At 42.5% G+C, this 26,473-nt stretch overlaps 1 protein-coding gene across 1 annotated transcript in view; it reads right to left on the minus strand.

Moving 5' to 3' along the window:
* The window catches only part of LOC145417488 (tyrosine-protein kinase transmembrane receptor Ror2-like), a 146,748-nt gene that overhangs the window by 38,142 nt on the left and 82,133 nt on the right, over positions 1-26,473 (minus strand). The window contains exons 7-8 of the mRNA XM_080286195.1: positions 14,690-14,932; positions 5,873-6,078 (exon numbers count right to left, since the gene is read on the minus strand). Of these exons, the coding sequence (XP_080142321.1) occupies positions 5,873-6,078; positions 14,690-14,932 (449 nt within the window). The remainder of the gene's footprint in view (positions 1-5,872; positions 6,079-14,689; positions 14,933-26,473) is intronic.

Below are 26,473 nucleotides of genomic sequence, written 5' to 3' on the forward strand. Positions count from 1 at the left end.
CTGAACAAACTTTTCACTACTATTATCCTTCTCTGACTCTCATTATATTCATGACATACTCCACCCATTTTTCCTCAACTAACAAACCCACACCACCATATCAATATGCCCTACCCTGCCAAAATAACATGTAATGACAATCCCTCCTGGCAATCATTCTGGTTGGTCCTCCCCTATATCTGACTTCTTACACACATCCAACATTCACCCACCTCCTACTCAACACCTCAACTACTTCCCCTACTCTAACACTCAAATTTCCCACATTCCACAATGCCACTCTGATCACCTTGGGTGATTTAGTTGCCTCAGGCTTGCTTTGCTTCCCTTTCGTTTTTGTCATAATTGGTAAAAATAATGGGGAGAGACAGACCACAGGCCCCACCCACCCGCACAGTCCAAAGTCCAGGCATGGGATATGGGACCCATAGCCCACCAAGCATGACCAGTTGCTTGGCTGTGGTAGTGGCCTTGGGGCACCCTGCCAGGTCAGCTACAAGGACACCCTCCAAGCGCACCTTGGCACTGTGACTGCCCCGTCATTATACACTCACTGATGGGGCAGCTTCCTGGGGCGCTAATCCCTGGTTCAGGCCCCTCTCTATTAGGTGGAAGTGGCAGCCTGGGAACTGCAATGCCCTGTACCCTCTAGCACAGATCCGAGCCCAATTCCATCCCAGCCCCAAAACCTATGCTGGTGGAGCCCTCATCATGCCTTCCCTCAATAGGTTTGCCATTAGGTGGTGGGTGGCAAAGTTATCTGGCCATATGCCTTTACTGGTGTCAATCCCTATGACACAGTGGGGTAAGTTGTGTGATATGTAAAGCACACGGAGGGCAGTGCATGAGATAGTTAAAGGAAAGTGTTTGGGAGAGTACTGTATATCGGTCTATTCTCTATGTTGGTCTCACATTGAAAAGGTCAGCAATGGGGGATGGTCAGATATTCTTGTAGCTAGTGAAACAAGAGCTCCAGCTCTCCCTATCACCAGCATTCCCATTTCCCTTGGGAGTACCAGCTTGATCGGCCGGTGCTACAGCCTACTCCCTAAAAGCTGAGGAATAACCCCTTTCCCCTTCAGAGTGGCATTCTAGTGGTCACCAAAATTTAAACCCATATGGTTTGAAAGTACAATATACTTTTCAACCCCCCCCCCCCATGCTTTTAGCCATTATGGGTTGTGCCAGCATCATCAATGTGTACAGTATAGCATCATCTCGCTAACATCTACGAAGAGACATAAGTGGTTATCATTCCTGAAATTAGGCTGGTACCTGTACTGAATGTCAGGATATACGAGTATGCATGACCAAATACAATTAACACATTTCAAAACTGGGTAGATGAAAGCCTTAAAAATTCAAGGCCACCTTGCTTGTATGTACAGGCAAACCCCGATTTATGATACCCCTAGATGTGATACCCCAGAATAGTGATGCAGGTAGAAATACCACCCTACCCTGCCTATTTTAGGCCTAACTCTGGTTTTGCAATAGGTTTTGATTTTGTTTAAAACCAATTTTAATGATATTTTAGACTTAAATTTTGTGTTTCGGTTGATTTATAAACTGTTTTTACACTTTGATTAATGTGTTTTAGTCAAAGGTGAACTGAACACTGTCATTTGGGGTATGGATTCTTGCCCATCAGATGAGGTACAAAACAGTGTGGACAACTAGGCAACTCAACAAAGAATATTTCGTGTCTGATCACTGAACTGTCATCTAATCTATCATGGAATACATAATAATAATTTTAAATGGGGCCCTCACCATCCACTCACTTAATGTAGTAATGCTTTGGGTGTCTACCTCTTCCTCTCTTCCTTCCTTCCAATTCTGTCTTTCTTTCCTTCACTCTTTCCTCTTCCTTCTGCCTATGGGTGACCTACACTAAGTGACATGCCAAATGGTTTCCTGTACACCAGGAAACCATTTACTATGCTGGGTGGTAATCATATAACCAAATAATGGAGCCTGGTGGTTTAGTGGGTAATTAAGGTGCTCCAATTGGATTAAGCCTCTGTAAGTTCATATCCATGGGGTGGTTGGGGTTTATTGCTCATGTAATGCCACTCAGGGATGAGTGAGGCTGGTCACTCTCATCTTAAGTGTCAGGACCAACTTGCCTCGCCAGGGGCTCCTATGCTCCTCATGGGGCAGCATAGGATTGGATGATGGATGGATGGATGAAATAACTGTGAAAGCCTTAGACTGTAATTATTTCATGCACTGATGAAAACTATGACATCGATAAATCATATTTACATTCAGGCTGTTCAAGGAAAACCACTATGAAAATACAAAGGAATTTCTAAATAAATGTTGGAAAATTAGAGAGAAGAAAATAAAGGAGCTCAGCAACCTGAACAGTAACTTAAACGACATAAAGAGGGGCCATTGAAAAGGCTATCCCAATCGCACTGTCAATCAATAAATCATGTGTTTACATTCGGGTTGTTCAAAGGAAAACGCTTTGAAACTAAAAAGGAAATTCTGAGTAATGTTCGAAAACAAGAGAGAAGAAAATAAACGAGCTCAGCAACCAGAACAGTAATTTAAATGACATAAACAGGGGCCGTTGAAAAGGATTTCACGATCGCATCATCGATCGCGTTCCCTGTCAAGAGAATTCCCCGTCAAAACATCAACGATTCTCCATTGCAGCAATTCACCCTTGGACGATTGTGTGTCATACATTTTTTTTTTTTTCTTTTTTTTTTTTTTTAAAGTGTCTGACTCTGGGCAAAGGCTCAGGGCCTATTTCTTGGGGGCAGTCACCTATCCCAAGGCCCAGTAGTCCTCATACACCTCCACATGTCACCACTTCGGCACTAACACCCACTGTCCATATTGAATACATGCTAAGGCTGTCTCATACAGGACTGGTGTATGTTAGGATTATGCATAACAGATGTTTATTTATTTGTCTAGCAACCGTCTGATGGTGGGATTATAGACAATGATGCTGCTTCTTCTCTACTGAGTTTGAATACGAGTTGGATATTGCATTCTCCATTGACCATGACTGGGTACAAGTGAGACGGGCACTGGTTTTAGGTTTAGGTTAGCTTCTTTTACAGCTGTTAGGCCATTTAGATTGGCTTTAAATTTGTTTTGGACTTATCTGGGTGAGTTTAGGACTTAATTGGTGGGGAAACCCAAGGCTCAAAAATGCACCCCTATACTTTGCATGTTAAATTTACCCCAATATATGATAGCTGCCTAGTGATGGGTTTCTACTTAACCAATTGCATTGTTAAACCGGGGTATGCCTGTAGTTTAAAGTTTATGTTTGCGTCTACTTTTCTAAGTGGTTGGTGGTGTTGACCATCATCCACACACTTGATGTAGTACTGCCTACTTCTTCCTTCACCTTTATCATTCTATTTGTCTGCTGTTCTCTGTTTGTGCTTTGCCCTTTCCTTCTTGTCACTTTATATTACTCATCTTTACACTTCCAGTGGCTCTACACTGAGTAACAAGTCTAATGGTTTCCTGTAACTTAGGAAACCATTTACAACAGTGGATGGTAACCAACCAGCCAGATCACAGGGTAGCTTACTATGGTGCCTGTTAATGGGTGGAGATGCAAATGTGACATCCACCCAGGAACCAAACCTCCACACTTTTCCCTGCGCGTTGCTGTGATGAGGTGCCATCACCCGCAAGGGCACATCAGTTCACTGAATGGGACGACCCTGCAGGGGAAGTTGCTTGCCTGTGGTTGATGGGTTTGCTTGGTCCAACAGACTGGAGTTGATTAACATCAACAATCTATCTTTCACATGAGAAAGCTACTCATATTTCAAACCAACTTCAACTTAGGATTGATTATAATGTCATATCTGTAACTACCAATATAAAAAACTGGTAACAAACCATATCCATTCACCAACTTATATGATCATTAATATGCAACTCTGCACTGTATGAGTGGTGCATTATCCTCTGCAATTACGTTGCACATATACCTTCTATCAATATAACCGTCCTTCCTCTCCATTTGCACCCATTACCATCCCTTTTGCTATTTTTTTTTTTCTCTTCATCATCCCATGCACACCTTCCTCTATCCTATTTTAACCAGCACTAGGGTCTAGGTTAGATAAATTTGGATTATGGAGCTACCTGTTGAGATCTGATGATAACTGAAAGAGCAAATGTTATCCCTGTAGGCTGAGGGGTTTTCCTTAAACATGTATTTCTTAAAACTACTGGTGATCTAGTTAGATAGGGTATTCCAAAAGGGTTTAAATCTGAAGGGCAGCTGGAGTTCAGTGCTTGCTTAATGCCACTCAGAAGCAAACAACTGGCCATTCTTGCCTTAACTGTCTGGACTGATTAGCCTAGCCTTGAGCCTTTATGGTTCTGATTGGCCAATAAAGGATCATCTATCTATTGCCAGACGCCTTACTCCCATAAGGTATGGCCACAAACAAATCACCTCCATGTTGCCCTGTCCCATGCCATTTCACCGCCCTGCTCTGAGCTCACACCCCCTTCTCTCATATACAGTAAAACCTCTACAATTCGGCATCCTTCAAGTCGGAAACTTCTACAACTCGGGAAGGCTCCAAAATATTCATTTAAAAAATCAAAATTCAAAAATTCTCAAAAATGCACACGTGAGAGGAAGAGAGTCGGCAAAAATCTCCCCAACTCGGTACGATGCCGAGTTGTACCGACATTCAGCAAGAGTAACCCGGCATCACGTGTGCATGGGGATGTAAATAAAGCCTGTTGTGTGCCACGTGTGCCAGTTTGCCTTCGTCCGCCGCCCGTGTTGCTTTCTTTCTTCACTCTCTCTGCTTGTGACTAAGTGTTACACACTCTTAAGTGGATTGTACCTGCAGAAGCTAACCATGGCATCTCCCAGTGCTACCCCAGTGTTTAGTGAATAAGTTCTGTACAGTAATGTTTAGGTGTTTAGTTCCCCAGTATAGTACAAGTCATAAATACATTACAGTAAAGATGTGCCCAAAAGTGATCTTGAGCCCCCCTAACACCTCCAAAAACTACCAAAAGTCCTCCTCCATGCCTGCAATAAACCCTACAACTGCGTGGAATCATGGTAAGGCAGCATTTACTGTTTATTGTAAAAATGTCTAATTTTTTCCATTTTTTTCCTTTTGTGTGTGTGTGTGTGCTGGGGGGGAACTTAATGTTCATCCCTACAACTCGGCAAATAGGCTAACTCGGCAAGGCTTGCACATGTATTATGCCGAATTGTAGAGGTTTTACTGTACCTCTCCACTCCATCCCACCATCTAATCTTTGGCCTCCCCCTCCCTCTCCCCCCCCTCCACCTCACTCACATACACTCTCCTCCTCAGTGTCTCATTCTCCATCCTCTCCATATGGCCAAACCACCTCAATGTGCTTCTCCTAATGCTTCCTATCACATCCACATCCACACCACAATGCTCCTTTACTTCCTCATTTGTCAGTCTGTTTCTCCATGTGACTCCACATGCTACTCTCAAGTAACTCATTTCCACTGCTCTCACTCCTGACTTCTGTCCCTCCAACAAAGTTCAAGCTTCACGTCCATAGTATCACAATACTGTCATGTGGTCACTTTTTCACTTCCATGTTCACTTTCCTGCTTCTTACCACTGCTTTCAAGGAACCAGCAGCCTTTCTTCCTTGTTGTACCCTTTCAAGCACTTCACCCTCTGAACTTCCATCCTTACTCATCACACTACCAAAGTACTTAAATGCACTCACATTTTCCACTTCCTCCTCATCGACCTCACTGTACATTAACTGACCTCATTTCTCTCAAAGACCATAACTTTACTCTTCCCTATATTCCCCTTTAGATAAAGGATGAAGCAACAAAACAGAAAGAATTATTTTTCCTAACAACAAATTCCTTTTCTACCTGTGCATTTGGTGAGGAGTAACCCTGACGCGTGTGGACTAGTTTGTAGACGAGTAAAGCTGACAGGGAGAGTAACAGCAGGCCACCCAGTCCTGCCCCACCTGCTATTAAGATCAACCATGGACTTGGCAGCATCTGAGTGGGGGCACTTTCAGGTGGGAAGAGCCCTTCATCTAACCTTCCATCCTCTCCTGTGAAGGATCATCATTATCATTATCATCATCATCATCATCATCATCATCATTATCATTCTGACCACATTTCCCAATCACTAATAAGTTATGTAAGCAACATGAACATAAACAAGGTATGTAAAGAACATGAAAGCATAAAAGAAGAAGAACTATCAACAGAGTGCCTAGTAAAATGAGCCACACATCCATTCACTAATTATTCAAGCCTCCTAAAATCTTAACTTGATCTCACAAGCAAACCAATCATACACAAAAAATTGTGCCTCATAATGCCTTGGGGACAAATATAATTCCACTGACTATAAAGTTACAATACAACAGGAGTGCCGTCTTATCATGTGCATTTCCATATACGGTACACAGCACATCATCCATCCACTTAATTTGGCATTACATTATCTATCTTACAAAATCAGTTTCTTGGAGGCTGGGTGTGCCAAACTAACCCTATCTGTGTCTTCTTCAACCATGTATATTTGCTGACTCTGTATAAGGGCCTTAATCAACCCATGTGGAATACAGCTTTCATGACTTTGTACTTTTGGGTGAAGTATTTACCACTTACAGCTCTTTTAAACAAGTGATGGGTAATGGTGGTAAAGGAGAGGGACGCCTTCACACAAAGGCACTGACAAAACAAGCAGCTCTGATGCCTCATTACACAAATGTCCCTTAGATCCTTCTCTCTCCTCTAAAATGAGGATGGTCATTTATATGAGAATGGCAACTTCAGCTTGCAGTTCACTAAGCTCAGGTTCAGATGAGCCTCGTCTCATTTCTTACGTGACAATTTTAACATTTTCAGCAGACCTCAGTATTTTAGCCTCATGGATTGATGTCAACAGTGGCTTCTTGGCAGCACTCCACACTTCACAGTACAGTATGTATTTATATTTTATCCATAAAACCAGGTTCATTTTCTTACTTTTGGTATGCTACAAGGGTATACAGAGCACTAAACTTTAGGTGGACCTTTTTTTCTTTGTTGCATATGTGGAGAGGATGGAGGGTGAAAGACTGATGAAGAGAGTGTATGTGAGTGAGGTGGAGGAGGGAAGAGGGAGGGGGAGGCCGAGGATGAGATGGAGGGATGGGGTGGAGAGGTATATGAGAGAGGGGGGTGTGAGTTGGGAGCAGGGCAGTGAAATGGCGGGGGACAGGGCGACTTGGAGGCGATTTGTTTGTGGCCACCCCAAACGGGATTGAGGCGTCTGGCAATAGATAGATAGATAGACAGAATATTTATAAAATGTGTTGTCCAAAACCTGAAAATTTCCGATTACTTTAAAATATCCCCCGTCTCCCTGAAACGTGAATTGTTGTTCACAGCACCAGTCCCACTGTACAGTACAGTACTCTGTCATTACTTATAGGATTTTTTTCCCAAAGTTTTGATTATAGATTTATTTATTTATTTATTTATTTATTTTTAGCTGGGAATTATTTATTATTTACACGGCACTGGCAGCATCTTCTTGCTAACCCACTAGTTTCCTGCATTTGCCTCTAACCATTTCCATCTGTGCATCTGAATCTCTTTTAACACATAACAAATATTCTCAGCACCTGTAGCTCCTCCTGTGGAAAATAATGAAATGTTTACATAAGTATGCACACTTGTGGTGCAAGCTTGTCTCCTTTGGGTGATGTTGTTACATAGCTTGTCATCTGCTTTTGGCTCTGCTCATTTCCATCTATGCATTTCACTCTCACTTTTTTTTGATAAATGGCAAAATAATATCAGTGCCTGTAGCACCTTCAGTGGAAAATAATACAGTCATCTCACCGAAAGTGTGCCTTCGCAAAGTGCATCTCGCCTAATGTGTGACGGGAGTCTGACAATATTTAATTATTTATAAAGTGCGTTTCCTACTTGCAATGTGCAACGGGCATGAAAAATTGAGGCAAATAAGGTATTCTCTCGCAACTCACGAGCATAATTTGTAGCGTGTGATGGGTAAGGGTGGGGCTGGTGAGAATGTGTGGTGAGGTGTGGCTGGTGAGTGAGTGAGTGGTGGCCACAGCAGCAGGATGATGATGTGATGTCTGTAGTGTCTGACCTGGACTTTGAGGGTTTGCTGGGGCAGCAACAGGCAGCACCTATCCTAGTGCAAACTAAGATGTGCATTCCATGAAAATGATCACACAATATTGTGCTTTAAGAGCATTCGTTAATCACTGGCGCAATCGTCACCAGGGTTGCAATTTGGTATTTTTTATTACCAAATGTGAGGCAATTTGGTAATGAAAAATTCAGTCAGTAATGATTCAGAATGATTAACTCCTTAACCCTTTAACCGCAGGGCGTCACTTTCGTGACGCTTGGGAGCAAGGGATCATACCGCGGGGCGTCACTTTTGTGATTCTGTGTTATTTTGAATTCACCCGGGCTTTCAAGTGGTGGCTTGTATCATCTATCAGTACTGCCTATGTCCAACACTAGTCAGCACTCCTAATCTCATCTGTACTCCCATCCATTGTTGACAATTTAGCCATTTCTCCCCGTTCTTGACTCCCCTCTCTACCTCCCCTCCATTACCCTATCCTCTCGCCTGCCCGGCCATGCTACGCTAAGTAAATCTTCTCTGGAATTTTTCACTGATTTCATCCATTGAAATAAGCCTTATGCCCTATTCTTATACCAAATAATATATACAAGAAAGAAATAAGGTAAGTGAGAGTGCCATACACCTAGAATTGGCTAATTATCACCTGACAACACCTCACGTGCACTCGTTCGCTAATTTTCGCTGTTTATTTCCCCTTGAAATATGCTGTATATTCTATTTTTGTTATAAAATTATACATAAGAAAGGAAGGGAGAAGCCTAAGTGATATTTACATTCACCTGGAACTACCTAATTATTGCAGGCCACCACACTGTATTCTACGCTAAGTAAATCTTCCCTGAAATTTTCCACTGATTTCATCCATTGAAATAAGCCCTATGCTCTATTCTTATACCAAATAATATATACAAAAAAGAAATAAGGTAAGTGATAGTGCCATACACCTGGAATTGGCTAATTATCACCTGACAACACCTCATGTGCACTCGTTCGCTAATTTTCGCTGTTTATTTCCCCTTGAAATATGCCGTATAATCTATTTTTGTAATATACATACATATAAGGAGGGAAGGGAGAAGCCTAAGTGATATTTACATTCACCTGGAACTACCTAATTTATTATGTATTGTCTTGGTTTCCTGCCAATCATTTCATTGCTACATAATAGTAGGTCTCACAAGGCTAAAGTTGGTAGTATTGCACTCACCCAAGCCAGGCGGCAGGAGGCCACCAGTATCAGTTCACTGTCGTCTTTCAAAGTGAAGGTATGTCTGTTTGCTCCTTCAAAGTGAAGGTACGTCTGTTTGCTCCTTCAAAGTGAAGGTACGTCTGTTTGCTCTTGCTAACTACCGCCGTTTTTCAGCCCTATGCAAAGGGCCCTGTGACCTTTACCCCCTACTAAACCTCGTGTGGAAAGAGGTAAAGGGCTGACAGTTGATAAATGAGTGACTACGATCTTTCTATTGAGTAAAACAGTCCAAGTGGAATTGTAAATAATGTGTAAATAATGTGTAAACAGCAAGTGAAAGCAATGAATGTACATATACGTGAACAGTGGAAAATAGTTTTATAAGTTACTTCAAGTGACATTGCATAACACAGTGTAAATAAAATAGAAATGTAAATAATGTAAATGAAATAGAGAACGTAAATAGAAATGTAAATGAGTAGTATTATAAGAATACAAGTATATACCTTAGGAGTAATGAAAGTGAAAGTTTCACTCTAGCATGTATGAATACTATGAGTTATGATAGTGAAGGTGAAAGTGACATTCACTCTCAATGCTAGTATACAGGACGAGAAAGTGAATGCTACGTATTTTACTGAAAGAAATTGAATGCCTACAGTGACAATAAACTATTATTACTGAAGGAAACTTATGGATAAAGACTGTAGATATATATAAGTGTTATATAGTAATAGAAATATAAACTGTGAGTGTTTTTATGAATAATAAATGACAGAATACCAGCGGCGAACTAGCGCAAGTGGGAAGGTCACACGCCCTCGTAATTTTCATTGCTTACACAGTGTTTTTTTTTTGAGTATGGATTCCAAACTATTTGAGAATCATAGAATAGTGTTTCTAGTGATAATATCAGACTGTGGTAATCATATTACAGGTTGTCGGGAAGTGTAAAGTGGAGACTTTGTTACCCAACTTCAGAGGTCTCCGCAAGTCCTATGGTACTCGACGAAGGCTCAACAAACACCCCAGGAGAAAGCTGAAGGTATGTGCCATAAGCATATATGATTTTAATATTCTAGGACTAATAACTGATTTTTGGCAAATATTTTTAGAGAGTCTATCGAAGCACAAGTATGCCCGCCGGAGCCGCAAGAAAAAGCAAAACAAGCCCGCGGTGTAAGGGTTAAGAACGCAATTGTTTCAGGCAGGGTACCTCCCATAACCGCAATTCGGGGGTGTTTTGGTGACTTTCACCAAGGGCAAATTGACTGTGTTCTGACTAAAAAGGAAGAATTTACACACCTGACAACGCAATCCGTACCTACGTAGGCCTAATGGTTACCGCACAATCGCGCATCAAAGTTAAAAAAAAAGTTTAAGATGGTTACCCTTCGAAAACAATCGAAACCATGAAATTTTTTTTTAACTAACTATTTTTCTTATTGAAACAGGTCATTTCAAATTGTTTTGTCACACCAACCATGAAAACAGGTGTATGTAAGTGTGGGGAGATTACTAGACTGGGGAGATATAGTAGGCTGTGTAGAGTAGGCCAGTAGGTATGGGGGTTGGAAATAACCAGCTTTTCGCATGAAACGAAAGCACTTCAGTGCGTTCTGTAACATTTACCATGAAAACAGGTGTGTATGAAGGTGTGGGGAGATAAATAGTGTGGGGAGTAGGCCTACAAGGCCTTGGTGGTAGTTGGGGAGAAAAATTTTGGAAAACAACCAATTCGCTTGTGGAAACCCTCCATTTCAATGGGATTTGTCATACCAACCATAAAAACAGGTGTGTATGTAGGTGCAGGGAGATAAAAACAGGTGTGAGGAGTAGCCCTACAAGGCCTCAGAGTCATTCCAAAACTAACACAGATGCATATAAATAAATATAACCATCAAGGACATCAAAATAAAGTTGAATAATGCTATAAATGCATGCATAAGAAAGGAAAAAAAAAGAGCAATAATTTGTTTCCGATTTCTCTTTTTACTCTCCCAATTTCTCGTTACACATTTATCACACCATTACAATTATCACATTATCATTACACTTCATCACACTTATCAATACAGTTTTGGCAACAACCAAATTCTCTTGTGGAAACTCTCCATTTCACTGGAATTTATCACACCAGCCATAAAAACAGGTGTGTTTGTATAAAAATAGGTGTGTTTGTATGTGTGGGGAGATGAAACAGGTGCAGGGAGCGGCCCTACAAGGCCTCATAGTCTTTCGAAAACTAACAGACGGACACTACTCAGAGATGCTAATCTGGGCAGGTAGGGAGAATGAAAAAAATAAAATAAATGGGATGCGTCGTATGTAGTATAACATACAGCATTCTCCAACTATGTACGTACAGAAACTGGTAGGTACGAAGTGAGAAATGAACAGAGTAAGGTGTTAAAATTTGGGAAGAAGTAAAAATAACATGAAACAGGTATGTACATCAGGCCTGACATTTGGGGGCCTGTTAGAGGTTGGAAGGGTAGTGAGGGACAAGGAGGGAGAGATGGGGTGGGGTTTGGGGGGGGGGGATGAGGCTAGCAGGGAAGGAGGAGGGGCAAGAGAGGGTGGGAAGGGATGCAGGTTGCTGTGGGAGGAGAGATGCAGTTGTGTGGAGGGGTGGGAGAGTGATGGGGGACAAGGAGGGCGTGAGGGAGTGGAGTAGAGGGTGGCATGGAGGCGGCCGAGAGGGGGGTGCCCCCCCCACCGCCCAGGTTGGTCCAATCCCCCCTCACGCAACACCAGGGGCAAGTTCTCGTTGGCCTGAAGCCATGTACGTCATAATCGGAGTGGAGCAAGCGCTCCGCAGTTTTTCACAGGCCGCGTTCAATTGATGCGATTAGGACTTAAGGGGTTAATTACCAAAAATTCAATCAATAATGATTCAGAATGATTAATTACCAAAAATTCATTACCAAAAGGATTTTACGCATGTATGAGCGTACCGAGGGTGGAGATGGTGGATTTTTTTTTTTTTTTCTTTTAATGCAAGAAAGAAGGAACCAAATGCTAAGGGCCCACAAACCGTTCCTTCCAAGAAGAAAAAAAATACAAAAGAGAGCCTAAACCCCTCCAGTAGTGATAGTGAAAGTGAGGCATGGGATGAGGCCAGTGCAGAACAGCTGCTGAGTGTTTTGATTCAGCTTCCGTTGTACGGCCTGGGGTACACAACAATTTGCATTATCTACTCTCTGTACAATGCTAGTAAGGTCATGAATTTTCATAATAAATATGCATTATTACTCTTGCATGTTTCTACTGTAAGTTTTCCTTTTGCATTTTAGTTAGGGATAGGTCTTGGTGACTCAATACTGTATATGAAAATTCAGGATGTGTTGCCCATAAAGCCATTTTATCATAGGATTCTATGCTTTGCAAGTGCGAATTTATAAAGTGCGACAGGCTGTGTCGCCCATATTCACACACTTTACACGAGATGACCGTACAATGTTTACATAAATATGCATGGTGCAAGACTGTCTCCTATGTTACATAACTTGCGTAATAGTCACATGCTTTCATCTCTTCTCACTTCCATCTATATATCCCATTCTCACCTTTCATAAATAACATTATTCTTTGTGCCTGTAGCTGAACAAGTATTTAGTGTGGATGAGACAGGCCTCTAGTGGAATGGTATGTATAAAGGAAATTAATTTTTAACCAACAAAAATCATATTACCATAACCTACAGTCAGGTCTTGCAATATGTCTGTTCGCAAGGTGATAAACTGCTATAACAGTGAACAATAAGTAAGACCAGTATCTGGAATAATGAAGACAAAATTATTGGGAATTCACTAGAACAATATCCCAAGTCAGCTGATTAAGCCAAGATGGCCGCCCAGTGTTTATATTCATTGCGATTGCCTTTCATTCCATTTTGTGTGTGAAAGGCCACTGAAATGCCACTGCTATTGCCAAATAACAGAGCAAGTGAGTAACAAACCAGTGCAGTGTGCAATATTTAGTAAAATGATAACTTTTTGTGTGTGAAATACTGAAACTTCTGACTTGGAAATCATGTGTCCCACCTGTACATGACCTCTAAGTCAGCTAATAGCGGTGCTTCCCAGTCAGCTGACTGAGCCAAGATGGTCACCCAGTGTTTATATTTGCTGTGATTGTCTGCCTTTCATTCCATTTTGTGCGTGAAAGGTCCCTCAAACACCATCGTTAACACCAGATACTATAACAGTCCAAATGCATAACAAATAGCGCAGTGTGCAATATTATGTGAAAAGATCATTTTTTGTGTGACATACTTGTGACTTGGAAATCACATCTGGCAAGGATGCTACTCCTAATGGAAAGTGTGGTGCTACTGAGGAATGCCGAAAGCATGCCTAAAAGGGTAACCTTTTTCTTAGACTTAAGGTTATGTGGTCATTGAACCACTCCCTATCTCCATGAACCCATGTTATACTGACCACAGGATACAAATATTCGTTATTTGACGGGTTTTCATTTGACAAAACCCTATCATATGGTAAGTCATGACTACATGAGTGGTTGCATAATACTTATATAATGATTACATAAAAGCGTCTACTGGAAAATCAGTAGCAACGGAATTTGCATATCAATGGCATCTCGGGAACATAACCCTTGTTGATACAGCGGGAGACCTGTATGTGAAAAGTGCTTTTGCTTAAAGTTTCTGGAGAATGTTTGTGTGGGTTAGTCTATGTTCTCTTGGAATACCTGTAGCCTATGGTACATGCCAATGCTGGGCTTGTCACCATAATATATACAGTAAATTTAGAAAGAAACTGAATATAACTACAGTATTTACAAAGATGCCAGACACCTCAGGAAACTGCCACTGTAAAATATATTTAAATTTAGCCATTCAGGCACTGCCATACTCAATCAGTACTTGCTGCATTTGATCATTACAAAATGCATACATAAAATATAGCATATAAGCTATTTCATAACAGTGCTCTTTCAATAATAATAATCATCATCATCATCAGCAGCAGCAGCATGTACAAATTTCATGTTCAAATGGGGTGGGAAACCTAGTGTAAAGATTTATAATTTCATAAGTGCCAAGAATCAGGGGAAAGGGATGCTCCAAGTAGCATCCACCCTTCTTTTGTGCCACAGAATGTACAAGGACTCAGTGATAATAAAAGGGATATCCAGAGTCTGACAGTTCTCTCTCCCTTCCTTATCCTCCCCCCCCCATCCTGGGATCCTGCTCTTAACAATCACTTTTGACACACTGAGAATACATGGTTAATACAGCAGTAGTCTTTCTTTTCCCAAAGGACACAGAAGTTAGTACAATCAGATACAACCAGACACAATCACAAAGTGCTGTTCAACTTACCACAGAGAGGAATATTACAATGTTGCCAACGAATCCGCGGATCCATAGTGTAGCACCAAGGATATGGTTCTTCCCCCCCAGCATTCCTGCAGAAGTTCTCAGCATCCTGCACTTCAGGGAAGACATCAGGAGGACGCTGATGGCTGTGGGGTGTCTGGGAGTCCCATCGCTGACATGCAATCCCCTCCTTTGTCACGTTCACTGTTCCAAAGTACCAACGTCCTCGCCCTTTGCGACAATCATCTGGATGAAGTTAAGGAAGCTTTGTGATATATGCAAAACTAGGTAGTTTCTAAGTGTTTTTTTTTTTTTTCTTTTTTTTTTAAAGCTACATTGTACATTCTATGGCATCTCTGAGAGGACAAAGTATAGGGAAGAGTAAAGTCATGGTCTTCGAGAGAAGTGAAGTCAGTGAATGTACAGTGAGGTTGGATGAGGAGGAAATGGAGAATGTGAGCATGTTTAAGTGCTTGGGTAGTGTGATGAGTAAGGATGGAAGTTTAGAGGGTGAAGTGCTTGAAAGGGTACAACAAGGAAGAAAGGTTGCTGGTTCCTTGAAAGCAGTGATAGGAAACAGGGAAGTGAGCATGGAAGTGAAAAAGTTACTACATGACTGTATTGTGATATCAACTCTAACATATGGAAGTGAAGCTTGGACCTTGTTGGAGGGACAGATGTCAAGAGTGAGAGCAGTGGAAATGAGTTATTTGAAAGGGGTATGTGGAGTCACATGGAGAGACAGACTGACAAATGAGGAAGTGAAAGAGCATTGTGGTGTGGCTGTGGATGTGATAGGAAGCATTAGGAGAAGCACATTGAGGTGGTTTGGCCATGTAGAGAGGATGGAGAGTGAGAGACTGACAAAGAGAGTGTATGTGAGTGAGGTGGAGGAAGGGAGAGGGAGGGGGAGGCCAAAGATTAGATGGAGGGATAGAGTGGAGAGGTATACGAGAGAGGAGGTTGTATTCTGGAAGCAGGGCAATGAAATGGTGGGGGACAGGGCGACTTGGAGGCGATTTGTTTGTGGCCACCCCCCTAGGGGATTAAGGCATCTGGCAATAGATAGACAGATATACCATGTAAATGAAAGAGAAGGTAGAGGGGAAAGGGTAACTGAGAGAATTAGAGAAACCTGTGACATTAAATAACCTAAATCCAGTCTTGCTACAGGAATCTGACTGAGGGGATCCCAGTATGGGGGGGGGGGGGCAAAAGAGTTTATAAATTTATTACAAAAGGTTTATACATACTGTATCAAGAGCTGGGCACTTCCACAAACCGCAAATTCCACAACTGCTGAAGTGTGATATCGTTTGCAGATTTGTGTTTGTGACAAATTTTACGCAAATTTGTGGTTTTGCGCTTGCAGAAGCACTTCCGCAAACGCAAATCTGCCCACGAATAACAACGTCGCCTAGCCCAGCAAGCAGCATCTGGGTGACTCACCGGTGCCGCCTGCCACTCCCACATTGTTGCCATATGTACGAGAAACATTGTATATACAGTCACTGATCCCACAGTAAGCAATTCTAGTGCGCAAACCTCAGATAACACGAAAGGCAAAATCTGAGACCAAAAAATGATCACAACACGAAAATGATAGACATAACACAGGTGGGGGAAGCTGGCCTTTTTTTTTTTTTTTTTTTTCCAAACTGTACTACACTGCAACAATAGAGATAACATGGCCAAAGGCCCCAAATTATGGTTCAGTCATATCGCAAAAAAAATAGGGTCATAATGCAGTGGGAACAGACATAACGTGGCCAGTGATGGTCACAGAGCAGGTTGCATCAGCCAATGACGTATGGCTGTCACGTGTCTGTATGGGGTGTTATCGTGGTCCACTGAGCATTCCTGCCCCAGCTGAATCTACCCTCTCCCCAGGCTCTAGTTGCACATGTGCTGTGTGTAATCTTTGCCTTTTTTTTTTTCTTTTTTTTCCCCCCCCACCCCCCTTACCCAGCCCATCCTTGCCGCTGCACCATGACCCAGCGAGACGTTGAAAGAGTCTGACCCAGGACCAGAAGCTTGATGTCATTATGCAGAAGGTGTATCAGGTCAATGAGTCAACTATTAATATGATCCTGGGGAAGAAGGATACCATTCTGATGACTGTGCTGGCCTAAGGGGTATCTCCCATGGACCAGATGATTCGAGTGTCTGACCCTGCGTTTTTATAATGGAGAGGTTCCTGGTCATGTACTTGAACCGAAAGGAGAGGGAGGGAGTTCCAATTGGCTCCATTAACCCCTTCCCGGGCGGGTAAGTTAATAAGTTTTCCGTGCCATGACATGCCGGCTTTTCTCCCCCCCCCCCTGCTGCCGCGCACTACAAAAATATATATTCTCAGCTTATTATCACCACCCAAACATATTTATTTTGCCACAAAACCCACATATTCCTATTTGTTGATATTTGTTCTATACGGGAAAAAAAAAAAAAAAAAAAAAAAAAAAAAAAAAACACTATGCGTACGTTAGGGCCCTCTGAATAAACATTCGGGATCATAGATTTCACTTCCTAACATCATGTCAAATGTTTAATCAATCTCTACATGTTATACCATCATTCGAAAGATAAATCACTTCCTAACATCATGTCAAATGTTTAATCAATCTCTACATGTTATACCATCATTCGAAAGATAATTTTATTAGCTTTCGAATGCCGGAGGTCCCAGTTTGATATGAGTTATGGTGTTCAAGTAATAAACGAAAAAGTAAAACCCATTTCCGACAGACAACAGATTTTTTATTTGGGGAGCTCTAGCGAAAAACTTTTCTTGCCACTGTTATGTTTTTATCATCCTATGCAGAATTTCACTGGCTTTCATTTGAGCCAACAATGGTGATTCTAGGCCTCATAGTTTTTGAGAAAAATGCAAAAAACTATGGTGTACCCATGCTGTGTTGTGACTGTAGGGCAGTTTCCTGCCTTCCTCTAAGCTACTGCATGTATTTCACCAATTCTTTGTATACTAGATATGCACACTATATTCACATGATTCACTGTCACTATTTTTTATAGTTGAATACTCACATTTGGTGCTGGATAGAGGCAGTGTAGTTGATTAGAAACAGTAGCACAATTTTCGTTGGGCCAATGGCTGATAACGACCAGGAATGCTAGAAATGCTTCACAAACACCAAATTTCCTATTGCAAACACCAAATCTAATCACAACAGTGCCTAAAAACTATACACAAGCACTACTGGTACAATGAAATATGTTGCACGGTGGGGATGGGGGTAAGAGTGGAAATTTAAAGGGACAGAAACGCACAGTACCTTCCCCACTCGCAGCTCATTTGGTACTGAATAACCTGTCCGCTCTTTTGCTGGTATCGGGACCCACAGTTGCAAACTCATTACTTTTGACGAGGAGCAGGGAAGCTATGACGCCTCCAAAAATGATGCCGATCGGCTGAAAAGTTTTTCTCTGACGAAAGTTTTTATGCTTTAATGACGACAAGCGTCAATAAGTATGAGTGCAGCCACACCCTAATGATGATAAACGCATCATCATGTGCGGAGGGGTTAACGTAAGGAGGATGGGCTGCCACCTGTATGCTGTAGCCTGCCGTAAGCTGTCCCAACCCCCTGGCAGATTTAACCCTTTCGTGCACCGAAAGTTTTCTGTAAGTGTGTGTGACATGATCAGAGAAAATACCGTGAGGGCAGGCTGGATTCGTGCATAATGCAAAACATTCCAATGTATTTTATTTGCCCCAGAAATTGGTTATAATAGTATAAATTGTATACCATCATCTTCCCTGATGTTTATACTATATAATAAGTTAATAGAAACACACAAAATTGATGAGTAAAAGTACTGTGAAAGCACCGAAATGTGGTGAGTATACTGTTGGTCAACAGTGAAAATAATTGCCCTACAACCTAGCGCAAAGTTTTGCCCACACAGTGCAAGTGCCAAGCATATGTCTAGATGCAGAATTTCACAAGCTCTAAGCAGTTGAAACACATGAATGAGTCCAGGGTTTACTGGGAGAAATCAAAGACAGGGTAGATGACAAGGGATATTTTAAACAGGTGGTACAAGAAACATTTTATTCCTGATGCAAAGAGAAGGTGTGAATATTTGGGCATATCATTTAAAATCCTGTTGATGCTTGATGATGCCCCAGGGTGCCCAGCCTACTTGGAGGGTTTACATTAAAGTGTTAAGGCAATGCACCCTACTCGGAGGGTTTACATTAAAGTGTTAAGGCAATGTTTTTGCCAGGTAATACGACTTCCTCCTGCAACCCCCAGACCAGGAAGTGATAGCTTGTTTTAAGTACCACTATGAGACAGTCTTGTTTGAGCATCTGAGGGAGGCCACAGACAATTGTGAGGAGGAACATCTCCTCCAAGACAAAGTGCTTGATGGTGACAAGGAGGTGGTGGCGTCGTCGTCTGATGATGAGTTTTTTTCTTAAGGCGTGGGATTTGGTGTCTTTTGCAAAAATAAATCATGCCTGGCAAAAGCTGGCACCTGAGTTGTGTGTCTTTAGAGTTGGTGAGGTGCAGTCTCTACAGGCTGTGCAGCTGGAAGCGGTAAGAATGTGCAGAGCTGTGCCAGGCTGTGAGGTGGTGCAAGAGGTCTTGGTAGAGGCTGTTGACAACACGATGCTCAAGGATGCCATGCAACACATCGACAAGCTGGACTGGGAACATCGTCAGGCAGTAGGGCAGGGGGATCAGACTGAGGCATGAACCACGGCACCAGTTATGACCATGGCTTGCATAAATAGCATCTTGGCTGGTGCAGAGGCGCTCAAGGAAGCTATCGTGGTTTATGAAGTGGATGAGGTTCAGAGGGCTGATACGATGGAGACTGAGTTGAACGCAATGTGACTGTATGAAGAGCTATGGCGAGAGAAAATACAACAACGCACCAGACTCTAATCACCTGGTACTTTTGTCTCAACAGATGCCAGATCAGCAGGAGCCAGTGGAAAATGCCATGTCTGCAGGTTCTCTTGACTTTGGGGGGTTTGTGTGGGAGGCAGAAGAGTTGCAACAGAGGATTGTGGATGTATGGGATTCACCTTCTTCCTCAGATGAGGACTCTATGGAGCTGGCTTGGCAAGAAGACCGTGCTGGAGACCAGTAGGAGTCCTGCCCTGCCTCGGAACCCCATTCCCCCTTCCCCCAGCAAGCCCACAACCTCTTCCATTCGAGGTCAGGATCATCCAGTGTTTGTACGTAATGAAGTCATCACTAGGTAGGTAAATGTCCTGGGAAAGATCCCTGAAAATTGCCCCAAAAGGTGAACTTAGGGCTGGCGTGGGTACCATGAAACCCTTTAACATTTAAACATATGGCCCTGTAATGCAGAATTCTCATAAAGGGGGACCTTCCGGGTACAATATTTGTGCCTTATGTGAGTGGTACCTATATATGTACAATAGCATTTTTCATTATCATACATATTGTACGATAATTTTATAATTCCTTCAAAAAGGAATATAAAGAGAGAGAGAGAGAGAGAGAATGGCTGTGTATCAGATTCATATCTTTCTGATATTCACTGGCAGCATACCATGCTCTCAGGAAAGGAATGAAAATAGGTATAAGCCAAGAGGGAGCAATGTTCGTACTCGTGATTAAATAATAAAACATAACATCGTCATAGCAAGTTGTATTCTGCTTTACAGTGGCGGGTTCCTCACTACATTATCTTAATGATATACTGTATCTGTTTTCTGGGGGGAGGGTTAGAAATAAGAATCTATGGATAAAAGCCAGCAAAGATATTCTTCCCCAAATAAAAAAAAATATAAAGCCTAATTCAAGATCACATTTTCCAGGTTCCTAGACGTTGTATGGTAATGTATGCTACTGATGTAAACAACATCGATACTAGAAAGATTTGTTTAGCATACAAGCCAATAACAAACGAAAAGTGCAAAGATGAGCTAAGAAGCCTCCCAGTCCACCTAGAATATGACAGTCTAAAAATTAAATCTGCCAGACTTACAGCACTGCCACTGCCAGTATTTCCATCTCAACAAAAATCATTAGGTTGATAAATAACAGATTAACCCTTAAACCGCGGGCTTGTTTTGCTTTGACTTGCAGCTCCCAGGGGCATATTCACGCTCCGACAGACTCTTTAAAAATATTTGCCAAAAATCAGTTATTAGTCCCAGAATATTAAAATCACATATACAGTACTTATGGCACATACCTTCAGCTTTCTCCCTGGGTGTTTGTTGAGCCTTCGTCGAGTACCGTAGGACTTGTGGAGACCTCTGAAGTTGGGTAACGAAGTCTCCACTTTACACTTCTTGACAACTCGTAATATGATTACCACAGCCTGATATTATCACTAGAAACACTATTCTATGATTCTCAAATAGTTTGGAATCCATACTCCCCAAAATAAACACTGTGAAAGCAATGAAACTTACGAGGGCGTATGGCCATCCCACTTCCAATCGTTCGCCGCTAGTGTTGTCCATTATTCATAAAAACACTCACAGTTTATATTTCTGTTACTATATAACACTTATATATATCTACAGTCTTTATCCATAAGTTTCCTTCAGTAATAGTAGTTTACTGTCACTGTAGGGATTCAATTTCTTTCAGTAAAATACGTAGCATTCACTTTCTCGTTCTGTATACTAGCATTGAGAGTGAATGTCACTTTCACCTTCACTCTCATAACTCATAGTATTCATACATGCTAGAGTGAAACTTTCACTTTCATTACTCCTAGTATATATACTCGTATTCTTATAATACCACTCATTTACATTTCTATTTACGTTCTCTACTTTATTTACATTTCTATTTTATTTACACTGTTATGCACCGTCACTTGAAGTAACAAAACTATTTTCCACTGTTCACTTATATTTACATTCATTGCTTTCTTGCTGTTTACACATTATTTACACTTTATTTACAATTCCACTTGCACTGTTTTACTCAATAAAAAGATCATAGTCACTCTCTATCAACTGTCAGCCCTTTACCTCTTTCCACATGAGGTTTAGTAGGGGGTAAAGGTCACAGGGCCCTTTGCATGGGGCTATAAAGTGGCAGAAGTTGGCAGGAGCAAATCAGACATACTCCCACTTTCAAAGACGACAGTGAACTGATAGTGGTGGCCTCCTGCCGCCTGGCTAGGGTAGGTGCAATACTACCAACTTCAGCCCTATGAGACCTGCTAATATATAGCAATGAAATGATTGGCAGGAAACCAAGACAATACATAATAAATTAGGTAGTTCCAGGTGAATGTAAATATCACTTAGGCTTCTCCCTTCCCTCCTTATATGTATATTTATTACGAAAATAGATTATACGGCATATTTCAAGGGGAAATAAACAGCGAAAATTAGCGAACGAGTGCACGTGAGGTGTTGTCAGGTGATAATTAGCCAATTCCAGGTGTATGGCACTATCACTTACCTTACTTCTTTTTTGTATATATTATTTGGTATAAGAATAGGGCATAGGGCTTATTTCAATGGATGAAATCAGTGGAAAATTCCAGGGAAGATTTACTTAGCATAGAATGCAGTGTGGTGGCCTGCAATAATTAGGTAGTTTCAGGTGAATGTAAATATCACTTAGGCTTCTCCCTTCCTTTCTTATATATATTTTTATTACGAAAATAGATTATAAGGCATATTTCAAGGGGAAATAAACAGCGAAAATTAGCGAACGAGTGCACATGAGGTATTGTCAGGTGATAATTAGCCAATTCTAGGTGTATGGCACTCTCACTTACCTTATTTCTTTCTTGTATATATTATTTGGTATAAGAATAGGGCATAAGGCTTATTTCAATGGATGAAATCAGTGAAAAATTCCAGGGAAGATTTACTTAGCGTAGCACAGCCAGGCAGGCGAGAGGATAGGGTAATAGAGGGGAGGTAGAGAGGGGAGTCAAGAACGGGGAGAAATGGCTAAATTGTCAACAATGGATGGGAGTACAGATGAGATTAGGAGTGCTGACTAGTGCTGGACATTGGCAGTACTGATAGATGATACAAGCCACCACTTGAAAGCCCGGGCGAATTCAAAATAACACAGAATCACAAAAGTGTCGCCCCGTTGTATGATCCCTTGCTCCCAAGCATCATGAAAGTGACGCCCCGTGGTTAAGGGGTTAAACAAGAAACGTACAGAATGAAATTTAACACAATTTTACCATTTTTCTTACCAGACAACCACATATCCCCATGCGGTATCATCAATATATAAATATATATATCCCCATGTGGTATCATCAATATATATATATATATATATATCCCCATGTGGTATCATCAATATATATATATATATATATATATCCCCATGTGCGTATCATCAATATATATATATACAGTAATCACTCCAATATCCGGATCAATAGAGCCATCGGTAGGTTCGGATATTGGTTTTGTCCGGATATTGGGCCCCAGCTTATGGACTTGTACTTACGGACCCTAACACAGAGAAACACCTATACAACTCCCTCCGGACATGCATAGCACCTATTTAACACCCAAATCACACCAATAAGGCACATAAATGACTGAAATAAATGCAATAGACACATAAAATGTGGGTTTAGAAGTATGTTCATACATTAATAAACATTCTGGTACTTATGGACTCTAACCGAACCTAACCTAACCGAACCTAACCGAACTCTGAAAAACACATTCCTACTGCACATGCATGAGGTAAGTTTAGTATGGAAAGAAGTACAGTATGACACTTTCTGGTAAGTATAGTATGGGAAAAAATACAATATGAAACATTCTGGTAAATATAGTATGGAAAATAGTACAACATGAAACATTTTGGCTACTTACAGCAAGTCCCTGGCCACCTCGATGAATAACCGCCTCCTCTCGGACTCTGACAGTAAGAACGATTTCCTGAAGCACTTGCACTACACTCTTCCTGAAGTCTTGCACTGAACTTAGTCACTAACACACAGAAGTCCGTTCTTTTCACAGTGTTCACTTTAGTCCAAATAATGTTCCATTAAATTTAAGTGTTGCACATTAACTTTTCCCAAGTTTTTTAAGTTTCCAAAGCCAAAACAAAGAAGGTTAGTTACGTTAAATTTCTTTTCTACTTAGTCTTTTCTCCCAACTTGAAAACCTTAACACAACACACCGTTTTTTTCACTGCACAACACTCAAAATTCCCGTGTGGTCTAGTGGAGAAGTTCTTGCTGTTTATTCACTGTCAGAGCCCGAGAGTATCACTGGCAGGCGTCCAAGGGGTGCATCGGTGGGTAGTGGTGATGGCGTACCGACTACAGAAGACTCTGAAGACAGCCGCAAACTCACGTCGAGCGGTGACTCCACTGTAGCTGATGTGCTGGGCTGTGGCTCGGAGCATGAGGGCCTGTCTTGGGGAGGCAACGGAGTGGAACCAGGGCTTGGCACAGCGGGGGTCACGGGCCTGAAAAAACTGTCAATCGTTGACTGACGCAAGGACCGACGATTCTGGCGATTGATGATGCGCTGCCGGAAAGCACGCACTTCCTCCACGAGTCCCAAGGGCCCCATCTCCCTGTCGCAGTCCGGGTGTTCCAGGTAGTCTAGGACGAACTCTAGATGTTCCCGGAGTGCGCTCAGCTTGGGGATGGCTGGAGTAGTGTCCTGCTGGGCGGAGTCTGCATCATCATCGCCTTCGTCGGAATCTTCAAGTTCGGGACTGACACCAGCAACCGAAGACGCGATCTCGATATCAGACAACGTCTGATACCCAGGATCGCCCTCGTCGTCGTCCAACCACTCACGAACATCGTCCACATCAACATCGTCGCCGTGCGTACGTAGCCGTGCATGGAAGTCATCCACGTCAAACCCTAGGAAATCGTACTCCACATCTGTTCCGAGAAGCAGACGAGACCAACCATTTTCAAGAGTTTTCACAGGGACTTCCTTCCATGCACTAGCCCAGTTGTACAGCGCAGACTTGATGTTGTAGCGGCGAAGGTTTTCCAAAGTCCGCTTGCCTCGAGTGTCACGTCCTTCCCTGCGCTCGTCCTCGTCCTCGAGAACCACCATCACCTCGTCCAGGAACTTCCGACGGTACAGGCGCTTTGTTGCCACGATCACTCCTTGGTCCATTGGTTGAATGAGAGCAGTCGTATTAGGTGGCAGAAACATGCACCTAATACGGCCATTCTCAGCAACCAAGTCCTTGTCGCACGGGTGGGCAGGTGCATTGTCGAGGAGAAGGAGAGCCTTTACCTGGTCGCGAGGAATTCCCAGTGTCTTCGTCTGGTAATGTATGACCTCCTTGACGAAGTGATGGTGAAACCAGTCTTTGAAAATCACAGCTGTGAACCATGCTTTCAAAGAATGGTACCATACGACAGGAAGGACATCCATCACCCCACGAAGGCACCGAGGCTGCTTTGCACGGCCAACAATAACGGGCTTAAGCCGGTGCATGCCGTTAGCATTGGCACAACACAAAGCAGATATCCGTTCCTTAGAAAGCTTGCGGCCAGGTACACGCTTCTCCGTCTCATCGGCGAGAGTGTTCGTTGGCACCGAGCGATAGAATAGGCCAGTTTCGTCAGCGTTATAGACTTGACCGAGAGTGAGGCCCTCCCTGTCGATCAAGCCTTTCACCTTGTGCCGAAACTCGTCCACTCCATCCTTGTTAGCGTCCAATGCTTCGCCATGTGCTTTACGGTTAGTAAGGCCATGTCGCAACTTGGAACGCGAAGAGCCAACCCTCGGATGCCTTGAAGTCTAGGGCGTCGTGAAGCCTTGCAAACTTCTCAGCAGCAGCCTTCAGCTCCGTTCCACGTACCATCACACCAGCTGCACGTTGCTGTCGATACCAAATCAACGTGGAGCGGTCGATCTCTGCATACTTGGGAGTAAACATAACCTTCCTCTCCACGTTGCGTTTGCTTCTCGACGAGAAGTCAGCCGTGTACTGCATGAGCTTGTCTCGGGAACGCTTGATATCAAACAAAGTCGACCGGGCCAGGTTGAACTCGCGGAGAATGCGAGAGGAAGACCAACCCGCATCAACCTTCTCCAATATCTCCCGTTTCTTCTCCAGAGTCAACACCACTCTCTTCCTTTTCTCAGGAGGCGGGGCCATCATCACACACACTAAGAGTAGGGCAGAGAGCAGCAGGAGGCCTTGCAGCAAGTACGGCACCACCACAAAAGCGAGCACGTGGGCAGCCATGACGAAGAGCGTAGGTCTTGTCGCGGTGAGAGACAGGCGGGAAGTGGGGAGGATGCAGCGGCGCTCTATCGGACGTCGGAGGAATGACGAACCAAAACAATGCTCTCACGCGGCGCGCGCGGCAAGTTCAAATTACGGACGGCAAAAAATCGATTTTTTTTCCAATTTTTTTGGATTTTCGGACCATTTTGGGAATGTTTGATCCCAGGACGATAAGGTTCGGTTAGTGGGGATGTTCGGTTATTGGGCGTCCGGATATTAGAGGGATTACTGTATATATATATATATATCCCCATGTGGTATCATCAATATATATATATATATATATATATATATATATATATATATATATATATAAGTACGGTAATCCCTCCAATATCCGACGTAATAGAGCCAAAGGCATGTCTGGATAGTGATCCTGTCCGGATACTGGGCCCCAGCCTCCTGGACTTGTACTTATGGACCCTAACTCAGAAAAACACCTATACAACTCCCTCTGGACATGCACTGCATCTATTTAAGACCCAAATCACACCAATAAGGGACATAAAAGATTGAAATAAATGCAAAAGAACCATAAAATGAGGTTTTAGAGGTGAGT

Source organism: Coenobita brevimanus, chromosome 110 (assembly GCF_032717465.1).
Source record: "Coenobita brevimanus isolate Jiangsu-jjx chromosome 110, ASM3271746v2, whole genome shotgun sequence".
NCBI lineage: Eukaryota > Metazoa > Arthropoda > Malacostraca > Decapoda > Coenobitidae > Coenobita > Coenobita brevimanus.